This window comes from Cryptomeria japonica, chromosome 4, assembly GCF_030272615.1.
Source record: "Cryptomeria japonica chromosome 4, Sugi_1.0, whole genome shotgun sequence".
NCBI lineage: Eukaryota > Viridiplantae > Streptophyta > Pinopsida > Cupressales > Cupressaceae > Cryptomeria > Cryptomeria japonica.
Genome location: NC_081408.1, coordinates 135377690 through 135400960, shown reverse-complemented (window position 1 = coordinate 135400960; position 23271 = coordinate 135377690). Strand labels below are relative to the sequence as shown.

Below are 23271 nucleotides of genomic sequence, written 5' to 3'. Positions count from 1 at the left end.
GCATTTCATACATACATATAGATATCACAACTGCATCACATCCTGCACACAACACCTGTTAGCACAATTTACATTTGCATTATCATATTCATCTGCATTACTTACATTCACATTTGCATCATGCATACACATATAAAACATAAACGAACAAAAAAAAATATTGCATTGCATCATATACATATTTGCATCCATATCATAAGCATCACATAAAAACATCTCATCACATAGGTACACATGCATATAGCTGCCGCAAAGATGCATCATCTCATATATATATATATATAAAGTGTCATGATACAATGATGTCAAAATCATATGGCTACAATCACCCGTAGGTGTCTACTTCATTATACAAAATGGTACAAAACTGATACAGAGGAACTCACTGATCACTCCTGCCAACACTATTGGTAGTGCTAATCCTATCCATGTCATGGTATCCTATGCCACGTGTCCCACCCTCATCTCCAGTCTTGGATCCTAGAACACTCGTCTAAGGGCATCCCTGTCTCCATCTCGATCGTACAGAATCAGCTCCCCATCAATCGGTATCCGCATAATCCTATATACATCCTCTAGGGTGACTGTCATCTCACCCATCGGCAGATGAAACGTGCACGTCTCAGAGTGCCATCTCTCAACCAGAGCAGTTAGCAAACCCATGTTTGCCCAAAACTCAGGCACATACAGCACATGTCTCAAACCCATCTCCTCAATGGCAGCTCTGTTCTCGAGCGACAACTCAGGTCGCAACCTCTGCGTCGACGGGAATCTCTCCCATGACTCTAGCATCGGCAAATACTCCTATAGTCAAACAACTCAATCATGTCAGTTATAGTGGCATTCATTGTTTATCACAAAATGCTACTCGCTATCTAAATGCATATGGCTATCTACCCTAGTGACACTCACTGTTCATCACAAAGTGTTGCTAGTTATCCTAGTGGTACTCACTGTTCATCACAAAGTACTATGTGTGTGACACTCCCTATTCATCACAAAGTGTTACTCACATTTGCACTCCCTGTTCATCACAAAGTGCTACTCATATTTTAGTACTCCCTGTTCATCACAAAGTACTATATCTTGGTACTCACTATTCATCACAAAGTGCCTTGATCTATCCTATCCTAGGGCCTCTGCTTGAGTGAATCCTCTTGAGAAGTTTCCTAATTGGCAACGTATGTTCTATCACAGAATTGTCAATCCTAGCCCTATTTGTTATCCTAGTCTTCCCTAGAGGACCTGCTTGAGTGTATCCTCTCAGCAACTTATCCAATCGATAGCATATGTTCATCACAGAACTGTCGATTTGACCTAGAAGACAAAAATTTACATTTTTGGACACAAACGCACCTGGCACCAACGCAGACATGCCTACATGTTTTTGACATTTTTTGGACCCTATTCTAAGAGCATTTATTACTCTACCTAGCATGCATTAATGACAAAATTAAATTCGTCAAAGTACGAGGAGGTTTTGTGGTACTTACTGGCTCTCCTGCCTCTGTTGGCCTCTGAAATCGGCGAATGCGGTCGAATCTGTGAGTGAAAGTCATCGTTGCTGACTGCTCCTGCTCTATTTTCACTTTGCAATATGCTCTTGTGAATGTGTAGATGACAATGAGGATGTATTTTCCCCCGTGGTCTATCTTATAGCCTACCCTAGCCCTCGCCTTCATTTTCCGAGTCAGTCTTCACTATCCCGTGACTTTGTCACTTTATCCGATCAATCCATTCTAGCCTTTCTTTCTTATCGAGAGATTGTCTGCAATCTTTTCAGACATTTTCATCCAATCTCTTGAGGGGGCATATCATTCCCATTCTGGGGCAACTATGTATCAGTTCATCTTATCTTCTTTGAAACAACGCGACAAGTCGCATTGTCTCAAAGAGGGGCAAAATGTAGACACCTAAAATTGTCCAGTCTAATTAAATAAATATTTTATTTATTTAATTATCTAAGCCTAATTCTTCTATTAATTAAATAAATCCTTATTTATTTAATTAATTCATTTATCCTCTTCTAGCCTTATTTCTCATTTAAATAAATACATTTATTTATTTAAATTATCCTTTTCCTAAATTAAATAAATATTCTTATTTATTTAATTATCCTACTTCTTCTATTAATTAAATAAATCTTTATTTATTTAATTAATTCATTAGAAAAAAAAAATTTGAATTCATGGAGAGCGGGAAGGTGCTGCGCAAGGAGTTGCAGGTTGGGATTCAGCATGGGAGGGAGACAAGGGAAGGAGTGGAGAACACAGAAAGGCAGAAGGATAGTTATGCAGACGTGGGGCAATCTTCAAAAATTTTCACAATAGATGTGTCAGAAGAAATCGAGGAGGACCTGGAATGTTTGAAGGATCTCACCATTATCTGCAAATTTGTTGGACCGAGATTCGAAAGGAAGAAGATTCAGGAATGGATAAAAGAAAATTGGGACACTCCTCAGATCACCAAGTTTTTATCACGTGGCTTCTTCATTGTTATCTTTGCAACGGAGGAGGAAAGACAGAAAGTATTAGAGGGCGGATTATGGAGTATGGGATCGGCCCCTCTGTACATTCAACTATGGCATCGAAACTTCAACCCTTTGAAGACTTTTGCTTATGACAAGCCCCTCTGGGTCAGATTAAACTACTTACCAATGGAATATTGGACGGAGGAGGCTCTTTGTAAAATTGGTCGATCGTTGGGTACCCTGCTCGAAATTGACAGAGAAATCGCGGAAGGCGACTCATACCTGTATGCCAGGATTTTCATTGCGGTTGTGAGGAAAATACCTTCAGAAGTCAGACTCGTAGCGCAGGGACAGGGATGGATTCAAACAATGGAGATAGAAGAAGATAAATACTTTTGTCTGGAATGTGGAAAACGGGACCACTCGTCGAGGAACTGCAAGAGCACAAAAAAAAAAACGCAGACAATGTGGAAACCTATAGGCGCAGAGACCACGCAATCCAGAGGAACGAAAGACAAGAAAGGGCAGAAAGAAGAGGAAATAATAAAGACGTCTTCAGTCAAGGTAGCAAATGAGGAGATCTTAAAGAAAAAGGACCCGAAAATAATACAACAAACTGGAGATGAGGGTAAGACGATGCAGGATAAACAAAATTGTAGGGAAGCGGAGGATGCAACCAAGGTCAATTTATCAGATAATGATAGTCACATTGAGGAAGAGTGGGAGACAGAGGTAGAGGAAGAAGAGGATGAAATGGACATCTGTGACATCAGAACAATCAAACAGACTACAACCTGTGGACATAGGACTGGAAGAGGCACTGTTGAAAGGAAGTCCAATAGGAAAAAGAGAGAAGAAGAAGCCGAAGAGAAAGGACTCTTAAGTGTGTCTGAATTTTTAAGGAGGAAGAGTACCAAGGGGGGGATCAACCCTCTTGGGAAGCAATGAAGATTTTAAGCTGGAATGTCAGGGGACTAGGGGCCCCTGACAAACGTAGGATGGTGAAGCATCATCTTAGTAATACATCGTGTGACATCATTATGCTACAGGAAACTAAGCTCAGTTGTGAGGAAGGGGAAAGGTTTGTTAGATATTGTAAGAGGTGGGAAGGACGCTTCCAAATGGCTGAAGGCAATTCTGGAGGTTTGGGGATAGTGTGGAACCCTGATAAGGTTCTAATTACAGAGGTTAGTGGGAACAAGAATTGGATGACCTGCATGGCACATAATAGAGACAGGAAATATGGAGTGCGGATTTGGAATGTGTATGGACCAACTGGTTCAGATGAAAAAACCAAACTTTGGGGCGAGCTGGAAGATAGCATTTTAAAATGCACTGACAAGAAATTTATTGTTGGGGGAGATTTCAACGCCATTTTGGATCTAACAGAAAAAAGAGGGGGAAGTAATAGGATCAGTAAGGAGATGCTGGAATTCAAAAATTTTGTGCGTAGGATTGAAGCAACGGATTGTATTCCAGTGGAAGGATGGTTCACGTGGACCAATAGAAGACAGGGGTTCACCAACATTGCAGAGCGGCTGGACAGGTTTTTGGTGGGGGAAGGATGGATTCTGGAAGGGATACCTACCATTGCCAGTACTCTCCCTATCAGCACTTCGGATCATTACCCTTTGCAGATGGACATTGGGACTGCAACACAAGGGGGAGGTGGCTATTTCAAATTTCAGAACATGTGGTGGAGGGAGAAATCTCTCAAGAGCCAACTCGAGCAATGGTGGATGGAGTGCAAACATATTCAAGGTACTCCCAGTTTTTGTTTTGTTAAGAAATTGTTGTTTGTTAAGAACAAATTGAAAATATGGAATAGAGATGTCTTCAAGAATATTTTCGAAGAAAAAGATAAGATTGGGAAGGAGCTAGAGAAGCTGAATTTGATTGTCATGGAGAAAGGAATGACTAGTATCGAATTTGAAGAAGAAAAAAGGCTGAAGAACTCATTAAATGAGATATTAGCAAGGGAAGAGATTTATTGGAGAGATAAGGCTAGAGAACTGTGGATTCGAGAAGGAGACAAGAACACAAAATTTTTCCATGCCTAAGTTAAGGCAAGGCGGATCTCTAATCAGATTTCGGAGATAGAGGACAGCAATGAGAATGTGCTTTCTGATAGTGGCATTATTGGGAAAGAGGCAGTTAACTATTTCCAAAGTCTACTGAATGCCAATATGGAGGAAGATGTTGAGGCAGTGGAAGATTTGTTGGTGAATATCCCCAACCTAGTCTCGGGGTCGGACAACATTATGTTGATGGCTCCCTTCTCGATGGAGGAAGTGAAGTCGGCGGTGTTTGGACTTCATCCGGATAAAGCTCCAGGGTCGGATGGATTCCCGACTAGGTTTTTTCAAGTTTGTTGGGAGTTTGTGAAAGATGATATTCACAATGTTCTTGAGGATGTCAGAAAGAAAGGGAAGTTCGTTAAAGAAATTAATAACACAATCTTAATAATGATTCCTAAGAGAGTTGGGGGAAAGCGCCTAGGTGATTATAGACCAATCGCGCTATGAAATTCTATTTACAAAATCTTAACTAAAGCTTTGGCAAACAGATTGAAGATATTATTGCCAAAACTTATCTCAAGGGAACAGAATGGTTTCACGTCGGGACGGGAGATAGCGGACAGCATCATATTGACAGCAGAAGCATTACATACCATAGTCACGGAAAGAAGGCGAGCTATGGTGATCAAACTGGACTTTACCAAGGCATATGACAAGGTTTGCTGGCAATTTATTCTCAAAGTTTTAGGGAAATTTGGGTTTGATAAGAATTGGATTAAAATTATAGAGCTATGTATAAGTACGGTTCATTTCTCTATTGCAATGAATGGCTCCCTGTATGGTTTCTTTGGAAGCGGTAATGGTTTGAGACAAGGGGATCCCATTTCCCCGTCCCTTTTTGTCCTAATGGCAGATTCGTTAAGCAGATATGTTCACAGACAGAGGGATATCAAGTTATGGAAAGGATTGATCTTTCATGAAGATTTGGAGGCTTGCACGCATTCTCAATTTGCCGATGACACGATGCTATTTGGGGAGGCAAATGTACTAGAAGCTGAGGTTATTAAGAAAACTATGGGATTGTACGCCAAGGCAGCAGGTCAGACAATAAATGACAGTAAATCGGTGGTTTTCTTTTTTAACACTAAGAGGATAGTTCAGCAAAGGATAAGATCAATACTGAAATGGGAAGTAGGATGTCTGCCGTCAACTTATTTAGGGGTTCCTATGTTCACTGGTGCATCCAAACCTGTTCTTTGGGAAGATCTCATTTCCAAATGCAGGAAAAGGATGGAGTTATGGAAAAATAAATGGCCGGCATTGCCTGGTAGAATATTACTCATCAAATCTATTCTTTCTGTTATGCCTATCTATGCAATGTCTTGCTTTAAGTTGTCAGCGAAGGCGATAAATGCTTTAGAGAGTTTTCTTAAAAAATTTCTATGGGAAGGAGTTATGGACAACAAAAAGATCCCGCTGATTCATTGGAATGTCGCTTGCAAATCCAAGACAAATGGAGGAGTAGGGTTAAGAAGATTAGAACATCAGAATCTAGCTTTGGGGGCGAAGCTCATATGGAAAATGTACAGGTCGCCTGAGAAACAGTGGTGCCAGATAATGCAGAAGAAATATTTGGATAATGATGATCCCATGAGAATTCTTACTGCTGATTCGTTGATTAATGGATCGGCAACCTGGAAATTTATGAAGGAAAGTAGACACATCATCACCAATCATATCTCATGGAAAATTGGGAATGGTCGAAAAGCGAGATTTTGGCACGACTCATGGAACGGTCATGTGGAAGTCATCAAGGTACTGGGAGCACAGGAATGGATCCACCTGGCAGAAAGAGAGTGTGGGGAATTTGTGGTAGACTACATTGAGGAATTCCCTTTAGGAAGTGGTCTTTTCAGATGGAAAATACCGAATAAGGATTATATCAGTTTGGACAGTAGGGAGAAAGTAAGAGAGATCTTAGAGTCAAGAAGAATTGTCCTAAATAGGGAGGAGGATGAAATTATATGGTATGCAGCGAAGTCAGGAGAATACAAAGTAAACCTGGGGTATCAAACCATGCACATAATGCAGGAAGTCACTGAATGGCCATTTCGAGTTTGTTGGGACAAGATGGTTGCACCAAGAGCTGGTGCCTTCTTGTGGACAGCTTATCATGGAAGAATATTAACAGGAGAGAGGTTGAAGACTTATGGCATCTATGGTCCCAGTGTATGTGTCATGTGTAAAATGGCGGAGGAGACAACTAATCACTTATTGTACGAGTGTCAAGTAGCGAGAGCTTGCTGGAATTGGGTGAAATTCAAATTAGGCTAGAATTCGGTGTATGATGAGAACTTTAACCTATTCATAGGTAGGTGGCCAGTCATAAATCAGAAATCACTTTGGGGATCTTTATGGTTGATTTCCCCCTCAATGGTGGTGTGGCAGTTATGGAAAGAACGGAACCGGAGAATCTTTTGTGAGAAAGAACTAGATAGTAGTAAGATTGTTCAGAAAATTAGTGAGGGAATTGCTGAGATTGCGGGTAGGAAAGCTGAACAGAGGAAAGTTGGCTTTATTTCGAGTTGGGATAAAGAGGTTCAAGAGATGTGGGGAAATTTAAGGGCCCCTGGGGTGGTTATTAATAATCAGAAGAATAGAGCGAATGAGGCTCGATGGAAGACCCCGGAAGAAGGCCAGTTCAAGCTAAATTTTGATGGGGCAGCTAAAGGAAATCCAGGTGAGGCAGGGTTTGGATGCATTGTTAGAAATAGCAGAGGGGATATGGTGGCAGGCTGTTATGGTGGTCTAGGAGTAGCTACGAATAATGAGGCAGAAATTTTAGCATTAGAAAAAGGACTGAGATTGTGTATAAGAGGAAAGTTGTTCCCAATTATCATTGAAGGGTACTCCCAGATCATCATCAATGCAATCATGAAGGAGGATACACCGAATTGGAAGCGCAGAAGTCATGTCAAAATTATAATTGATCTACTTAAGAGTATTCCGGAGTTCAGATTAGAGCATATTTTTAGAGAGGCAAATAAAGGTGCGGACTTCCTGGCCAACAAGGGAGTACGTGAGGATATTAAGACAGAGGTTTATTTATCAGAGCCAGGTTGGGAAGAATTATGCATAATATTGAATGATGATGCTACTCCATAAATGATTAACATGAGGACAGGGATAGGATAGGCGGGGATTTGGTCTGCAGTTTTAACAGATATTTCAAAATATAATTATCAAATTGTTCCGACTTGGCATTGCTAAGGGGAGTTGAAATTTCAATTTTGGAGGCACAAAGCTGCGAAGTTCAGATATTTTTCCAATATCTTCTCAGACAACATTTTTTTGTGTCTTGTTCCTAGGGAATTGTTGATCGATGTGAGAGTACCGCTCATGGGCTTGCTAACATAAGGAGATGTGGAAGTTTCAAGTGGAAATGGATCACGTTTGGCACGATTTGGCAGAGGAAGTTGTGATCTGTGACCATTGCGTTGGGATGTAGGATTTAAAGTGCGCTGGCTGGTTAATTTGTGGAGACAGAGGCCAAGTTACCAACATTTGAAGGTGGAAATGGTGCATCACTTTGGAATGAGTTGTTTATGCAGGGATGAAGACATACCGAGGCAATGTAGATGTCTCTTCAACACAGACGAAAGTGTTTTTGGAGAGATATGAAGACTGGTGGTTGGGATACTTGGAGGGGAGAGACACTGGTGGGATGGAGTCGTGTATGAAGTTGTGCTATGCCCGTTAGTAGATGTGTTAGGGTCTAGGGAGGTCTGCGTTCAGATATTCGATGGTTACTTCTAAGCTATGGATGGATAGAGGAGGAGTCGGATGATCCGGAGGAGGAGAACTCGGACAGTGAACGCAGAAGAGCAGAAAAAGAAAGGAAGACCAATGAGATTGATGAAGCTTGGGAGCTAGATTTATCTGCTTTGCGATGTAAGGGAGCTAACCCCTCTTGTTAGCACTTATCTAAATAAAAAAAATTAATTCATTAGCCTGCCTTTTCTACCTATAACACATGTCATTCATCTCTTAATTCATACACTACCTACCCCTTTCATTATTTTATTATTTCTTTTACCTACCCTCTAATCATAGCCGACCTCCTTTTACACCTCTCAATCTTATCCCTCCATTTCATATAGTGTCTTCTATATAAGGAGATGCTTCCTTCATTATCAAACCCTAATCAATCATCCTAATCAATCATTCTAATCATTCATGCTAATCATCTTTTATGCAATTGACTACACTACGATCCTACTTGCAACCACATTCCGTTCTTTGTTGAGCTCTTGTGCACATAAAATCTGAGAGCAAATATATCAAGCAAGATCAATGGAGATAGGAAGAATGGAGATCAAAACCCTATTGGACATGTGATGGTATAATCTTTGTGATTTCATGTGATTTGCATTGTCTTAGGTAATCTTCATATGTTATGGTGGATCTTTGTTGATTGTTAGGCTAGGGTTTTGTGGTTGAATTCATTTAGCCTTTCAATATCGTTATTATTTTTATCCATTTTCACCATATACATGACCTACCGCCTCAATAGTAAGGCGAGCCCACTTGGGCATCTAAGGTGGAGCAGGTGGAGGTGGGGATAGTGGATCATCAGCACCATCATCAGAATCATTAGCAAAAAGATCCTGAAGAGATGCAGTGGAGGGAGTAGGCATAAGAGTAGACACTGGAGTCGGGGTATCCACTGTTGGAAGGTGCTCATCAAACTGAACATGCCGTCGAAATAGGACCTCTTTGGAATCAGGATCAAACAACCTGTATGCCTTAACATCCTCACAGTAGCCAACAAAATAAGTGGTCAGCTCTTCCGCTCCATGGGTTTCCTCTGAGCATCAGGAATAAAAGCCCACGCCTGACTACCAAACACTCGAAAAAAAGAAACATCAGACTTGTCACGAGACCAAGCCTCCTCAGGAGTCATATGTCGAATCGCCTTGTGAGGCATCCGATTTTGAATATAGTTGGCACAATTGACAGCCTCAGCTCAAAAGGATGAATCCATGGACCTAGACTGAATCATACAATTTGCCATCTCCCATAAAGTTTTGTTCTTACGTTCAGTGACACCATTCTGCTAAGGGGTGTAGGGAACAGTAAATTGATGTTGCAAACCATGCTCAGTGCAAAAATATCTGAAAGCCTAATTCACATACTCCCCCCCATTATCTGTATGTATCCGCCCAATAGAACAGCCACACTGCTTCTCAACAAGTGTCTTGAAGATTCGAAAGAAATCAAAGACATCAGACTTGTACTTAAAAAAGTACACCCATGTGCGTCTGGAGAAGTCATCAATAAAAGTGAGTACATACTTGGCCCTAGAAAAAGGAGTGGGAAATGACATGAGATCACTGTGAATCAACTCCAAGGGTGCCAACGCATGAGAGACTCTTCCCTTCAAAAAGGAATCTCTGTGATGTTTGCCTTGCACACAAACATGACAAACACCATCAGTACAGGAAATCTGTGGGAGCCCAAGAACAAGTGCATGTGTACTCATCTGCTAAAGATATCTCTACTTGACATGGCCCAAGCACTCATGCCAGAGCTAACTCACTGAATTTGCATGTGCTATAAGAGATGAACCTGTATCCGAAGGGGGCTCAAATTTATCAAATCTGTAAAGACGAGATGCAGTATCAACACTCCTAGTAGCCACAATCAAATCAGGGTCATGGAGATCTCGAATAACCACATCATGTGGTGATACTCAACTATCTTACCAGAGCCAGAGTGGCAATTTTGATAAATGGACAAGAGATTCGTCGAGATGTCAGGGACAACTAGAACATCCTGCAGAGTACCCCCAACCAAAGAGACTGAACCTGAACCCAAGACTAAAAGCTAAACTGAGTCACCCACTGCAATCTATGAAATACCACAAGAGGCAAGAGAAGTAACCAACTGCTGAGTGTGTGACATATGGTGAGAAGCATCAGAATCTAGTATCCATGTGGACCCATAGGTCGAAGCTCGAGTAGTGAGAGCATGACCTTTCCCTGTGGAAGGAGAACATGCCTGAGGTGAGGAGATGTGATGTTGTTGCATGGCTTCCTCTAAAGCCTCTAAACGTTTCCAACACCTGGAAACAGGATGTCCTTCCTTGCCACAAAAACGGCAAGTGTCTCCTGATTTCTTCTTAGTCTTGGAGGAAGACTCACCAGACTGCGAAGATTTTCCTTGTTTTGGAGGAAATGGAGGTTTAGAATCAGACTTAGGAGGTGGCTTGGAGGAAGACTCACTGCCGATAGAATTCTTCTTGGGCTTCGGTTTTTGCTTTTTCTTATCCTTCTCCTTAGAGGACTGAGCAACCAATGCTTTGTTCTTGGATCCTGAGAGCTTATCCAACTGAGAAAGGTGAGACTCTCACGAGACAAACACTAACAAAAGGCATCAAAGGTAGGCATGTTGAAACGAGCACCCAAGCCATCCATGGTGGAGTAGAAAGCAGAGGCAAAAAACTGAAAGTGACCCAGAAGCTTCGAAAGAATCAAGTGAATGCACTTTGTGTTTGTCTTGATCTTGCCACATCCCTGAAGAATAGATCTTGTAGTCTTGAACTTGTTCAAAAAATCCTCAATGGTGGGAAAGGAATCAAGTGACAAAGAAACCAACTCTGTCTCAATCTGTAATGCCTGAATCTCATTAACCATCTCGAAGAGAGAATCAAACTTCAACCACATAGCCCGAGAAGTGAGCAACTTATCAAGGTGAAATAGAAGACTGTCGGAAACATGCAAAGAGAGCAAACCCATGGCATCATCCATCTTGTTCCTGTGTTGAAGAAGCTCATAAGGACGCTGCAATACAGATTGAACCTCATCCAAACAAGACCACAACCCTCATGCCCGAAGAAGCCTCATGATGCGAGGCTTTCAGGTGTGATAGTTGTGTGAAGTCAACAACTCAACTGAAGGATCTGTTATGAAAACAAAACTCTGCACCTGCACCTGCTTGTTGGTTTTTTTTTCATTATGTGATCTTTCATAATAGATAGAAGATGCAAAAGGGTTTATTTGTTTTGAGAGTTTTGGTGTTCTTGATTTCTGATATAAATGACAAAAAGTGAGAAAAAACACCCCCCCACAATAGATAATCCCAAACCCTAGTACATACTGATGAGAAGGAAGTAGTGCATAAGCAAAAAAAATTCAAACTGATATCTCATGTACCTGATGAAAATTTTGAGAAACAATATCACAAATCTGAATAGAGCATGCTGAGAGCTTTCCAACACCTATTCGTTTTTGAAAAATGGAGTCTGTTTGCACAATCTACGGCCCCGAAGTGCAGAAAAGAGGCCCGACTTTGACTAGAAAAAAGTATAGTCAAACAGCAGATTCAGAAGAAAAAAATACAACACCACGACATCCGAATCGAAACCAGCTTTCCAACGCCTATTCATTTTCCAAAAAATGAACCCTCCCTCAAAAAGGCTAGAGGGTGGTGGTCCGGTGGAGGAGCCAGAAGGAGGTGGCACTCCGATGGCGCTCCGATTCGGAGCAATGGAGTGGCGGGCGACGGAGGAAGAGGTCGAGTGGGGGTGGTGGCGGAGCCAGGCGGCGGCGCTGCTGGCGGGGGTGGGGCTGCACTGCTGGCTGGGCGGGGTGGCGCGGCAGCTGGCGGCGCTGCTAGCTGGGCGGCAGACTGTCAGCGGTGAGCGGCGCTGCTGGCTGGGTCGGTAGACCACCGGCGGGAGGCCGGAGAGTAGAAAGGCGGGGCCGGCAGGGGGCCGGACTGACAAGTCTGGTCGTCATATGGTGGCCAGACTGTCAACGCTGCGGTACCCTACGGAAAAGCGCAACCCCAAATTGCAAAATAAATTTTCATGAAACCCTTGCCTTTTTTTGTTTTTCGATGCCTTTCTTTGATTTTTGATTTTTTTTTTTTTAAAAATCAAAATTTCGGCCTGCATGCCATAAAAAGGCAAAAATATTTTTTTTTGAAATTTTTTTTTCGATTTGCATGCCAGGGTCGTACGCCCTGGTTTGGAGAAAAAATTACCCCCATATGCTCAAGAGTCAAAACTAAGCAAATTTTATATGACTATAAGGGTTTTTGGGCCTTCTGAGCACGATGGTGAGGTTCTTTTAGGCCCAAAGTGCTCAAAAAAAGATGTCTATCCCTAAGTACAAAACAAAACTTCCTGAAGCCCCAGATCTGCTTCCAATGCAAAAATTCTCAAAACAAGAACAGATAGCTACATATCTGAAGCTCTGATACCATGTGAGAGTTGAGAAACACAACACCACAAGAGCCTAAAGATTTTCTGCAAGCTAAACAATCTGTTACAAGGAGAAGCAATGAAGCAAAATAATCTGAAGAACAAAAACACAGGAAAATATGCTCAAAAGAGGAGAGCTCAATATTCACCAAAAGTGTAATAAGATAATAATACAAAGAAAAGAAAATTAACCTTTAATAGGTCAAGAAACCCTAAAAGGGAAAACCCTAGGCTTGCACATAATAATTAATAAAAGAATTAATTATTATGCACCTAATGTTAGCTTAAGTGTAAAAAGAGATAATAGGGAACTTAAAGAATTAAACAAATATTGTTTAATTAATCAAGTAAAGACCCAATTACTCTAACAGGAATAGTCTATCTGTTTTTAGCTAGTTCCACTCATCCTCGTGCGTGTGTGCAAGTGATTGTCTAGTTTCAAATATATAGCACCACGCATAAGAGTGTGCATAAACTTGTTTAACACATGTAATGTAAATGCAAATGCCAAGTGGTGAATGTGTAAATACCAAGGGGCGAATGTCTGACTTTGGGAACATCTCGCTCTAAGAGTTTCCTTTGAACATCTCGCTCTAAGAGTTTCCTTTGGTTCTGAGAATGTGTAACCTCGATTGAGACAAATGCATGCCTGGTTTCAAGGACATCTCATGTAAGAGTTTATTTACTTTGGTTTCGGTGATGCGTAACCCCGTTTGAGACATATATCAATGTTGCATTTGGTTTTGGGTGTGAAGCATCTCGCTCTAAGAGTTTATTTACTCTGGTTTTTCGAGGATGAATACCACGTTTAAGACATGCAAAGATATGGTACAATATGGTACAAACGGAGCAATATGGGTGGGCCTCCCTTAATATGTCAACATAGCCCTGTGTTAATGTATTAAGGAAGCTTAGAGACAAGGATACCTAAACTTCAACACCAAGGAGATATCCTTTAGACAACAATGTCATAAATCCAAGCTAAAGAGGGAATACTCTTATAATCAAGGATACGATAGTTGAAAAAGAGGTATCTTGCAACAAGTGTAATGGAGATCCTTGGAGGAGAAGATATCTTTTCTCAAAAGACATCTACCTCCAAGAGGATTTTCTTGAATAAATATAGCATCTTATACCAAAAGAAAGGAAGGGGAACAAGAATTCATACCTTCCTCCTATTGCTAGGTGAAATATATTATTAATGAAGGATGATGTACTTTTGACCCAATGTGAGGGGTAAGATTATAATATATATACACTGTCGAGTGAAGAAGAGGTTGTAGCCAAGGACTTACACCTCTTGCATAAGAGAGAATCCTTGAGAAAACAACAACTTTACACAAGGAATTACATTGAATCATAAACAAACACCATTGAATAAAGGAAAAGTAGATCCTTAGAAAGGATGGAGAGAGAGAAACCATTGCCCCCCAAGTGTAAGGACAATGAGAAGAATTATACAACCTCTACGAAGAGATCAAACATAAGCAATTGTATAATGTACACACATGAATAAATATCTAATGAAAGAAAAGACATTAGTATATATATAATGCAACTCTAAAGAAGTGGTAATCTTCAAAGAGAGAGAGAGAGAGAGAGAGAGAGAGAGAGATATCACAGATTCCCCTAAGGAGGGATTAGTCATAAGAGACATACCGTTCCATGCAAGAAAGAATATCAACATATAAAAAAATGCAACCCCTAAAAGGGAATAGTGATATTATAAATATAAAGAGAGATAGGGAAAATGCCATCCTTGCCCCCCAAGCAAAAGGACAAGGAAAAATGAGAACGAAGGATCACATGTTTCCTAAAGAGAGATTATCCAAAAGAGACATGTTGTTTCAAACAAAGAATAAGTCCTAGCCAAGGAACATAGATGCATTCGCATGAAGGATAACTCTCTGCAAGAAAGGGCATGAAGTTATGAATAATGCAAACCATAAAGGAAATGGCGAAACTTTAAGAGATAAGGTAGAGGTAAAAAAGAATCATGTTGCTACCCCCGAATATTTGAAATTGGAAAAGAACGACCTCTAATGACTAAGAGCCTCTAATTAAGTTAACTACTTGTGTCATAGGGTGAGGAGAAATATGAAGGTGAGAGGAGTGCTAAGGCACTACCTTTTCACCTAGAAAGAGAGCAAGATCAGTTGAAAGACATATACGAGAAAGATTGTATTGCTCTTGAACAAATTTCTTAAATTATTTACACTTTCCAAGAGAATGAGAACCGCCATGGTGAAAAACACAATGTCCACTACCTTCTTTATGCTTGGTGCTAAACTTCATAAAAAGAAAAACAACATTCCTGCCATACTTCAATTTCCAAAAGATTCTAATTGCTAATTGTTCATGATCATCAATAGGTGTAGGCTTATTCTTCTAAGATTTAGGAAAAGGGTTGTTGTTTAGAAGAAGAAGGATTGTCATCAATGATTTTAACTTTTCCTTTATCAATAAGTCCTTTCATTGCATTCTTGAAAATCAGGACAATCGTTAGCCTAGTGATCATGAGTTTGATGAAATGAACAAAAAGGAGTTTTTTAAGAAGAACTTTTAAGGGAATGGATGGCTTGTCTTGCAAGATGGTCTTTGAAATCTTGAATCCTAAGGAGGTCACCATAGGATATTTATTATCATTTCCTAGGCCTTTTGTGGTAATTTGTGTAAGAGGGTTTATAGGGACTCTAATTCCTTGTTCAAATTTCCCAAGTCCTCATCCTCTAAAATCTTATTTTGATATCATGTTAAAGCCACTCCTATAAGAGTCTTTTAATTGATAAGGCGGGAGATCATTGTACTAAATTTCTTTGAAGTTTGTAGTGTAAGGTTGTTTAGAATGAATGAAAGGATTAGTAGATGATGAAGGAATATCTTGTGAAGGGAGATTTTCCTTTCTTTCATCATGCATATCCTCTTTGGTAGATTGGGAAGGAAGATCCTTATCATCTAAAGCCTCATCTTTGCTTAATGTTATGTTGGGAGATAGATCATGAATAAAATGCATAACATCATATTATATACAAATGTTTTGATGATTAAGATAAGCTCTAGGAGAATAAGGGGGATCTAGAGAGATGCAAACACTAATATTTTGATCTTGCCCCCCTTGCGCTAGGGTATGTGTATGAGAAGAATATGGGGTTATGTTGCTCTTCAATTCTTGCTCTACATTAGAGAGATAATTGATAGGAGTATTAGCTCTTTCTTCATTCACATCAGATACTCTAGGAGAGGTTCAAGTATTAGGTTCTCCATTAGCATCTCTAGAATTGGGATCTACAAAAGCTTTGAGGTGATCTATATATGAAATGCACTTTCCTAAAAACATCACCATAAAAACAACATGCACTATAAATGAAAGCTTTGAGATCAAATGGATTGAAAGGAAAGAATTTTGAAACTCTAAAAACACAATATGTCAAAGTGCTATGAATGAAAAGAAGCAATGTGAAATGAAAGAAGCCATTATCCAACACATGATTTTGATAAATATAAGTGAAAAAGAAAGGTAATAATATGGGAAATATCAAATAAATATGATCTATTAAGTGCCATTGTAAATGTTTTAAAATCAAATCTGAAAATTGATGTGAAAAATGAAGCAATCCACAAATCAAATTAACCAAAATAAATTAGGGTTTTTATGAATTAAAACTCTAAATTTATATAATTTGATTAAAATGAGATCTATTAATTTGAATTTAAATTTTGAAATGTTTCTAAATCAAATATGAAAAAATTAATCCAATTTAAATATTCCACAAGCTCAATTTTAGAATTTAAAAACTAGGGAATTGGTGAATTTAACCTCTAAATTTTTAAAACAATTGGAAATTAAACTTGTAAATGTAAATTAAAATTTTAAATTGCATAAACACTCTAATCTGAGAACATAAACCAGAATTAAAGATGTAAGAAGTCGGGTTCACCAAAATGTAATGGTGAAAAATATTAGGGTTTCCACCATAAGAAGGAAGAAAAACTACTAATATTTTTACTTAGGGGCCACTACATTCAAAAGAGGGTTGAATCCAACAAATTTAGTCACAGACCAGTAAAGATAAGGACTGGAAATACTGATTGGATTCAAGGGATGAATTTGGTTGCCCTCTTTTGTAAGTTGAATTGTTGAAATTAGGGTAAAGTGTTGAAAATGAACATAAAAACAACAAGTGGTAGTCATCTGATTGAGACACGCACTTGGATCCAAGAAATATAAGCAGATTTGGACCTGATCCTCGAAAGAGCTCCTAAAATGTCGAGACCGTGATGAAATTCAGCCTAGTCCTCTGAACTTTTTGCACACCAAAGGGGGATTGATTTGTCTCTGTAAATGATGCCAACTTTGAAGATCACAGCTTCGTACCTGTTTCCTACATGTGAGGCCCTACCCCAACTCATCCTAACATTTCAGTGATTTTCATGTTGAGACTATTATGGATGCTTTATTTTTATGCATTGTGGATTTAGAACTTATATGATTTCATGATTTGGATAACATTGATATATATAGATGCTTCATTCCTATGCATTATAGATATAGAACTCTATTTGATTCTAGAATAGGATAACTTTGTGATGATGGATGTCATTATTGGATTTGTAGGACCTCGTTGTGATGATAGAAATAGGATGCATGTCTTATGTATGGATGAAAATTATGAGGATTATGATAATTACTTATGTGGATTTATTTTGATACAAGATATATTGATTTTGTTTAATGTCAATTGTATGCGGAGTGTTTAACGTGTATTCTTATTCATGTGTTTAATATTTTATGAGGTTATTTGGAAGTACTAATGTGCAATTGAGATGCGCAGGAAAATTATCCATGTGACCATGGAAATATATGGAGAACCAAACCTAGACCCATGTACGTTCATGAAGCCAGGGGTTGTCTATTTGGAGAGACAACACCCCGTGTGTATCGTATTTTATTTGTGAAAGTAAATGTTGCATGTGTGTTAAATTGAATTTATAAATTTGTGTAAATCCAACAAGAGACAAATTTCATGTGTAATTTTGTAATGTATTTTATTGTGTCACTTGACACATGTGTTGATTTATGTCTTGATTTTTGACTTGTCTCTTGGAGGGAGTTGTTCAACTATAGCTTTTTCAAACATTTGAATGTGGTTCTAAAATTTCCTTGGGTAGAGAGTCTTTGGAGTGGTCAACTCAGGTTTGACCCGAAAGTTAACTTTAGATGGGTTTATAAGGGGTCAAATGGACTCCTAGGGGTAGTTTAAAGGTGTTTCCTAAAGCCCATAAGGTATACCTATGGGTTAGGAGTATTTTTAGGCATGTGTCTACTCCCATGTGACTGTTTAGTCACCTCAAAAAGTGAGTTTCCTAAGGTGAGCGAAAATTCAAAATTAGAAGATGCCATCTAGGTTAGATAACCTTCCCTTTTGATGTGAGATCCTTTTTCCACTTTTTCTTACTTTTTCCTCTTTCAGTTTTAGAAACGTGTGAGAACTCTCACTGAGGTCTTCTTAGGCAAGAATGAGAGATTTTGTGGGCAATCACCAACTCTCCATTTTTGGAGATCATGCAATTTTGAAAAAATACAGTTTTGGGATAGAATTTTGGCCAAGTGTAGAAGGAAGATTTGTGAATTTGGGCTGCTCATCCTCAAACTAGTTCTAGCAAACCTTTGGGTAGATTGAAGGTTGGTTCATCCTTTTCTGTTGTTTCTTTTTTAGTTGCATGTTTATGTTGGAAAGATTGTTTGAAAGAATAAGTTGTTGTCTCGGATTTTCTTTTGTAAAAATTATTATGTGACCTTTCTTTTATTCTTTTATGCATTTTTTGTGAATTGGGAGTAACCAAGGCCTTCTACTCTTGGGAGAGTAGGATGGTCTTGCAGGTGGTAGAAGTTTGACAGTCCTCGAGTGAGAGGCTCTCGTTATGAGAGTGATCTCAAGGGGTGTATATGTGACCCTTGCTGCATGGCCTGGTTTGTGCATTTGGGGGTCATAAGGGGAGAAAATATGGCATGAATGCCTTGGGGGCATAAGGAATATGGGGTTAATGAACTCATGATATATCTTTGTTTTCCATGAGGTGGCTTTGTGATCTACCATTCTTGCAGTCTCCTCGGGGTATTTTGTCCACTACCACCCATGTAAAATCGTCACATTTTGTGATGAAGTGTAGCCTTGGTTGGGGAAAGTGTTGTTGTGTGTTTTTCCCTTGTTTGATGTGTTTGCATGTGTGTAACCTGTCTAGGGCTTGGTTCTCCAAGCTCAGGGGTGGCTTCTAGTAAGCCTAGACTGGGAGGTGAGCACTCCATGGTCAAAGCCTTATGATTTATTTGCAGGATTGCTTGGAAAGATAAGAAAAAGACAAGCTAGGAGTTGCTGGATTTTGTACTTGCTTTGCAGAAAAAGATTAAGAAATGGGATGTTATATTTTAGTTGCAGTATTGAGAAAAGAAAATTATATGTTGTATTCATTTTTTTTTTAAAATGTATTCATTTTGTTTAAAGTCCTCATTTAGTAGAAATGAGAGACTAGACGGGTATCTCACCCATTTTGTAATGCTAACTATATTGTATTCTAAAAATGCCTTAAATAAATGCATTAATTCTGTCAAATTATTATTGCATGAATGAAATATTTCTGTTGGGCTTAAGCTTTGTATTGTTGGCTATATGGTATTTTAAATACACTTTAAAGAAATGCATTATTTTTATTAAGTATTATTTTGTTGCAAAAAAAAAAAATGAAATGTTTATCTTGGATTAAGTTCCCTATAGTTAATGAAATAATAATTGTAGTATGTATGTTAGTTTTGAAAATAAAGGTTCATTTAATCTCCTTATGCATATTTGAAATAAAGTAAATGAATAAAGTAGAAAGCTTGCATGTTAGTAAGAGAAAATTAAGCATTAGTCCTAACTATTTATCCCGAAATACAAATAATGGTTTAATAGTTTAACATGTCTATCTCTAAGTTAATTTAAAAGATTTTAGACTAATGTAGTTGATGTATATAGTTTAATTAGTTATGTCACTTTCTCCTTATTTATTTCAGAATTAAAATCTAATATTTGCACTATAGATTTATGCCAAGATTTAAAAGAAGAACTATAACTATTTGACTACTGCTATGCTGCCATTTAGTTTATTAGTTTCCTGCAAGTAAAAAAATAATAATAACAACAATATTTATCTATGAAAATTCATTTTTAACCCACCCTTGATTTAACCAATGCCATTATATATATATATATATATATATATATATATATATATATATATATATATATATATATATATATATATTATAACAAATAAATAAATTAAATAAAAAAATAAGGAAATTTATTTTTGTTTTAACAAAAATAAAAAAAATGAGGGCTTTCGAGTCGAACCCACTGTGTATAAACACAGTGGGCGGCATGGCTCGGGCCGCCACTGTGGCCACCCACAGTGGGCGGCATGGGGACCGCCACTGTGGGCAACCACAGTGGTCGGCACGAGGACCTCCTACTGTGGGTAACCACAGTGGAAGGCACCCGGCCGCCACTGTGTTTACCCACAGTGGGCGGCGCCCGACCGCCACTGTGGGGAAACACAGTGGCGTCCGGGGGTGCCCCACCCGGCGCCCGAGTCAAACCCTCCACCACACCTTCCACCATGGCCGCCACTTCTAGCCGCCGCTGCTCTCCCTCTGCCTTACTCGAAAATACAAAACCCTAACCCGGTTCGGGTTAGGGTATATTTGAATTATAAAAATAAAAAAAAGATTTAGATTGAAGGAAGAGAAATATATTAATAATGTTAATATAATTTCCTTATTTATAACTTACAATTTAGGGTTTGTGGTTATTCTATTATTTAGCGACAAAAAGAATTCTATATATATATATATATGCATGTATAGGTCTGATTTATTTTATTATGTATTTATATTTTATATAGGTTTTATATAAGCATATGGGCATGTAAATATTCGATTTGCTGTTTTAAATTTTAAATATCTTTTAGAGTTTAATCTTTTAGGATTTTATAAGCGAATTTTGTGAGTTATTTGGCTATAGGGGAATTATTGTTGTTCACCTAAATTTAGGCTATTCCAGACTAAATTTTATAGGGCAATTTACATTATGGATTTAATTGACCCTTTAGTCGAATTAGATTAATCACATTTTAATTATTGTTAAAATAAAATATAGGCATTAATAATCTAATGCTAGGACTAATTTATTTAGTTCCTAAAAGCAATTAATGGTTATTGGAGATTAATATTATCTTTGTCAATTAATTTAGAGATTTTTGGTTAAATTAATTTATTGACTTAAAATTGATGAGATAATAAATAATTATTTTAGTATTCCGCATTTAAATTATTTTCACCTACTTGAGTTAGTGGTTAGAGTTAACTCACACATAGTTAAGACAAAACTTGCTAGTTTGTTTCATATTAGCAAATTTTATGTTATTAAGTTATTATTATTTCAAAAAAAAATTATCCTGTTTGTGCCCAAAAGTTTGGGCATGACACTACACATAGAAAGGGAAATAGGTTGGGAATAGGGGTTTGCCTAAGTCAAACCTCATTTGAGGAATCAACCTTGAATGAAATAACAAAAATACTGAAATAAATAATGAAAGGATATACCTCAGATTTGCAATGACTGATAATGATGCTTTTCTTTTTTAATGTAATCACATATGTTGTATGAAATGGCATGAACATGACAAAACCTAATCACACACACATGCTTGCATATGAATGATTTAATGTTTCTCCATAATTGATGAATGAAGAATGCAACCTTGAAGACCCCTAGAAATGCTTGATGATTATAATTTCATCCTTGTATCCTCTTGTCATATATAAAAAATGAGAGGGGAAAGCCTCCTTATATACTTGTCCATTGAAAAACATGTTAATTTTCTGACATAGGCCGACACGAGGCTAGGTTTCCTACCCAAATTTTGAAATGCCCAAAGGGTTTAAAGGGGGCCCAAATAGGGAGGGCCAAAGTGTGGTGCCATGGTCCTAATGAGGACCAAGGTGCCATGCCCTGGTCCTATCCCATTTCAAGGTTGAGACAAAGGGGCCATGTGGTGTATGAAGTTAAAATAAAGCCATATTTGCATGATGCAAGCATAATAAGGTCTTAATTAAGCATTGGGAGATGAACACTAAGGTGAGGGCCCAAAATGTGGACTAAATTGTAAGTGAGTACAATTTAGGACGCTAAAAATTCATCTATTCCCTATACATGTTGGAAGATAGTGTGTTCCTTTTGGCAACTTGTGCAACTCTTTGTATCTTTCCCTGAGATAGTGAATCTCAGTAATGTAAGTCCTTTGTATCTTTCCCTAAGGTTGTGCACCTCAGTCTTGCAAGTCTGATTAGCTGCAGTAAGCTCCTTGGCCTTAAGCCTAAAGCATTATAATTAGTTATTCATATTGTGAGTGCAATTCTCATCGTGGTTTTTCCCCATTTAGGGTTTTCCATGTAAATTTGATGTTCATGTGTTTTTGTGCTTTGTGCTTTCATGTTTCATAAATACAATAATAAATTAATTGCGGTTTGAAGTTTAAAAGATCAGAAATAGAGTATTTTGAGGTTCAGACCGATTCCCCCCCTCTCAATCTTGTGGTGTTCTCAACAATATCTAGATGACCCAACTCTACCCATCCTTTGCAATCTAGCCCAAGTGAGGGCTTTGCATTTCCACACAATCTAAAAGAATGCATTAGCCTTAGGAAGATTGAGTCCATGCCAAATCCTCTTTGTAGTATTAGAGATCTCTTCATCACAAAAGTAGCATATGTGTCCTTGACTGACACCTCATAATTCCTTTTAAATATTCACACTATTGTATCTTCTTTGTTGTTATCCATTATAGACCACCTATCTAACTTTTGCTTGAGGGTGATGCAAGCATCAATGCACTCAGGAGTGTGAGACAAAAGAGTCTTCCATATACATTGTCCATTACCACTCGAAATGTAATTACTTACCTCAAAACCAATCCAATCTTCAAAATGTCTAACAAGAGGGTAGATACCAAGCAAAGACTACAGAGAAAAGTCATCAGGTCAACAATCTCACCAAAAATTTAATCTTCAACCCATCCCCAAATCTCCACTAAGTAATGTATTCAGTGATGTAGCCTGCACTAGTCTTGCGAAAGTTCCATGTACTGGAACCACAAGGGAACTCTGTTTTGAAAAAAATATCCTTATTATTATCTAAATGTTTTGCTTGCAGAAGCCTTCTCCAATACATGTTGCTTTCAACATAAATGCCCCAAGCAAGCTTAGCCCCTAAGGCCACATTCATACTGACACACCTTTATAAACCTAGCCCCCCAGCCACCCAGGGCTTGCAAAGATCGATCCATTTGACCAAATTGTACTTGAAGGTATACTCATATCCTTTCCATAAAAAGATTGTTGAGTCATAACCAAAATCTTGGATCCCTATTTAAACAATCATTAATAACACTCCGACAGGTTTGAACCTTGATGGCAAGAAC

General features: G+C 38.5%; 2 protein-coding genes across 2 annotated transcripts; both read left to right on the top strand.

Annotated features, from left to right (window-relative positions):
- The first annotated feature begins 2188 nt into the window (after window positions 1-2188).
- LOC131874943 (uncharacterized) lies at window positions 2189-3418 on the top strand. Its single transcript, XM_059218909.1, has one exon. It carries the CDS (start codon window positions 2189-2191, stop codon window positions 3416-3418), a length of 1230 nt encoding a protein of 409 aa, XP_059074892.1.
- Window positions 3415-4530, top strand: LOC131874942 (uncharacterized). Its single transcript, XM_059218908.1, has one exon. The coding sequence runs from the start codon at window positions 3415-3417 to the stop codon at window positions 4528-4530; it is 1116 nt and encodes a 371-aa protein (XP_059074891.1).
- The last annotated feature ends 18741 nt before the right edge of the window (window positions 4531-23271 follow it).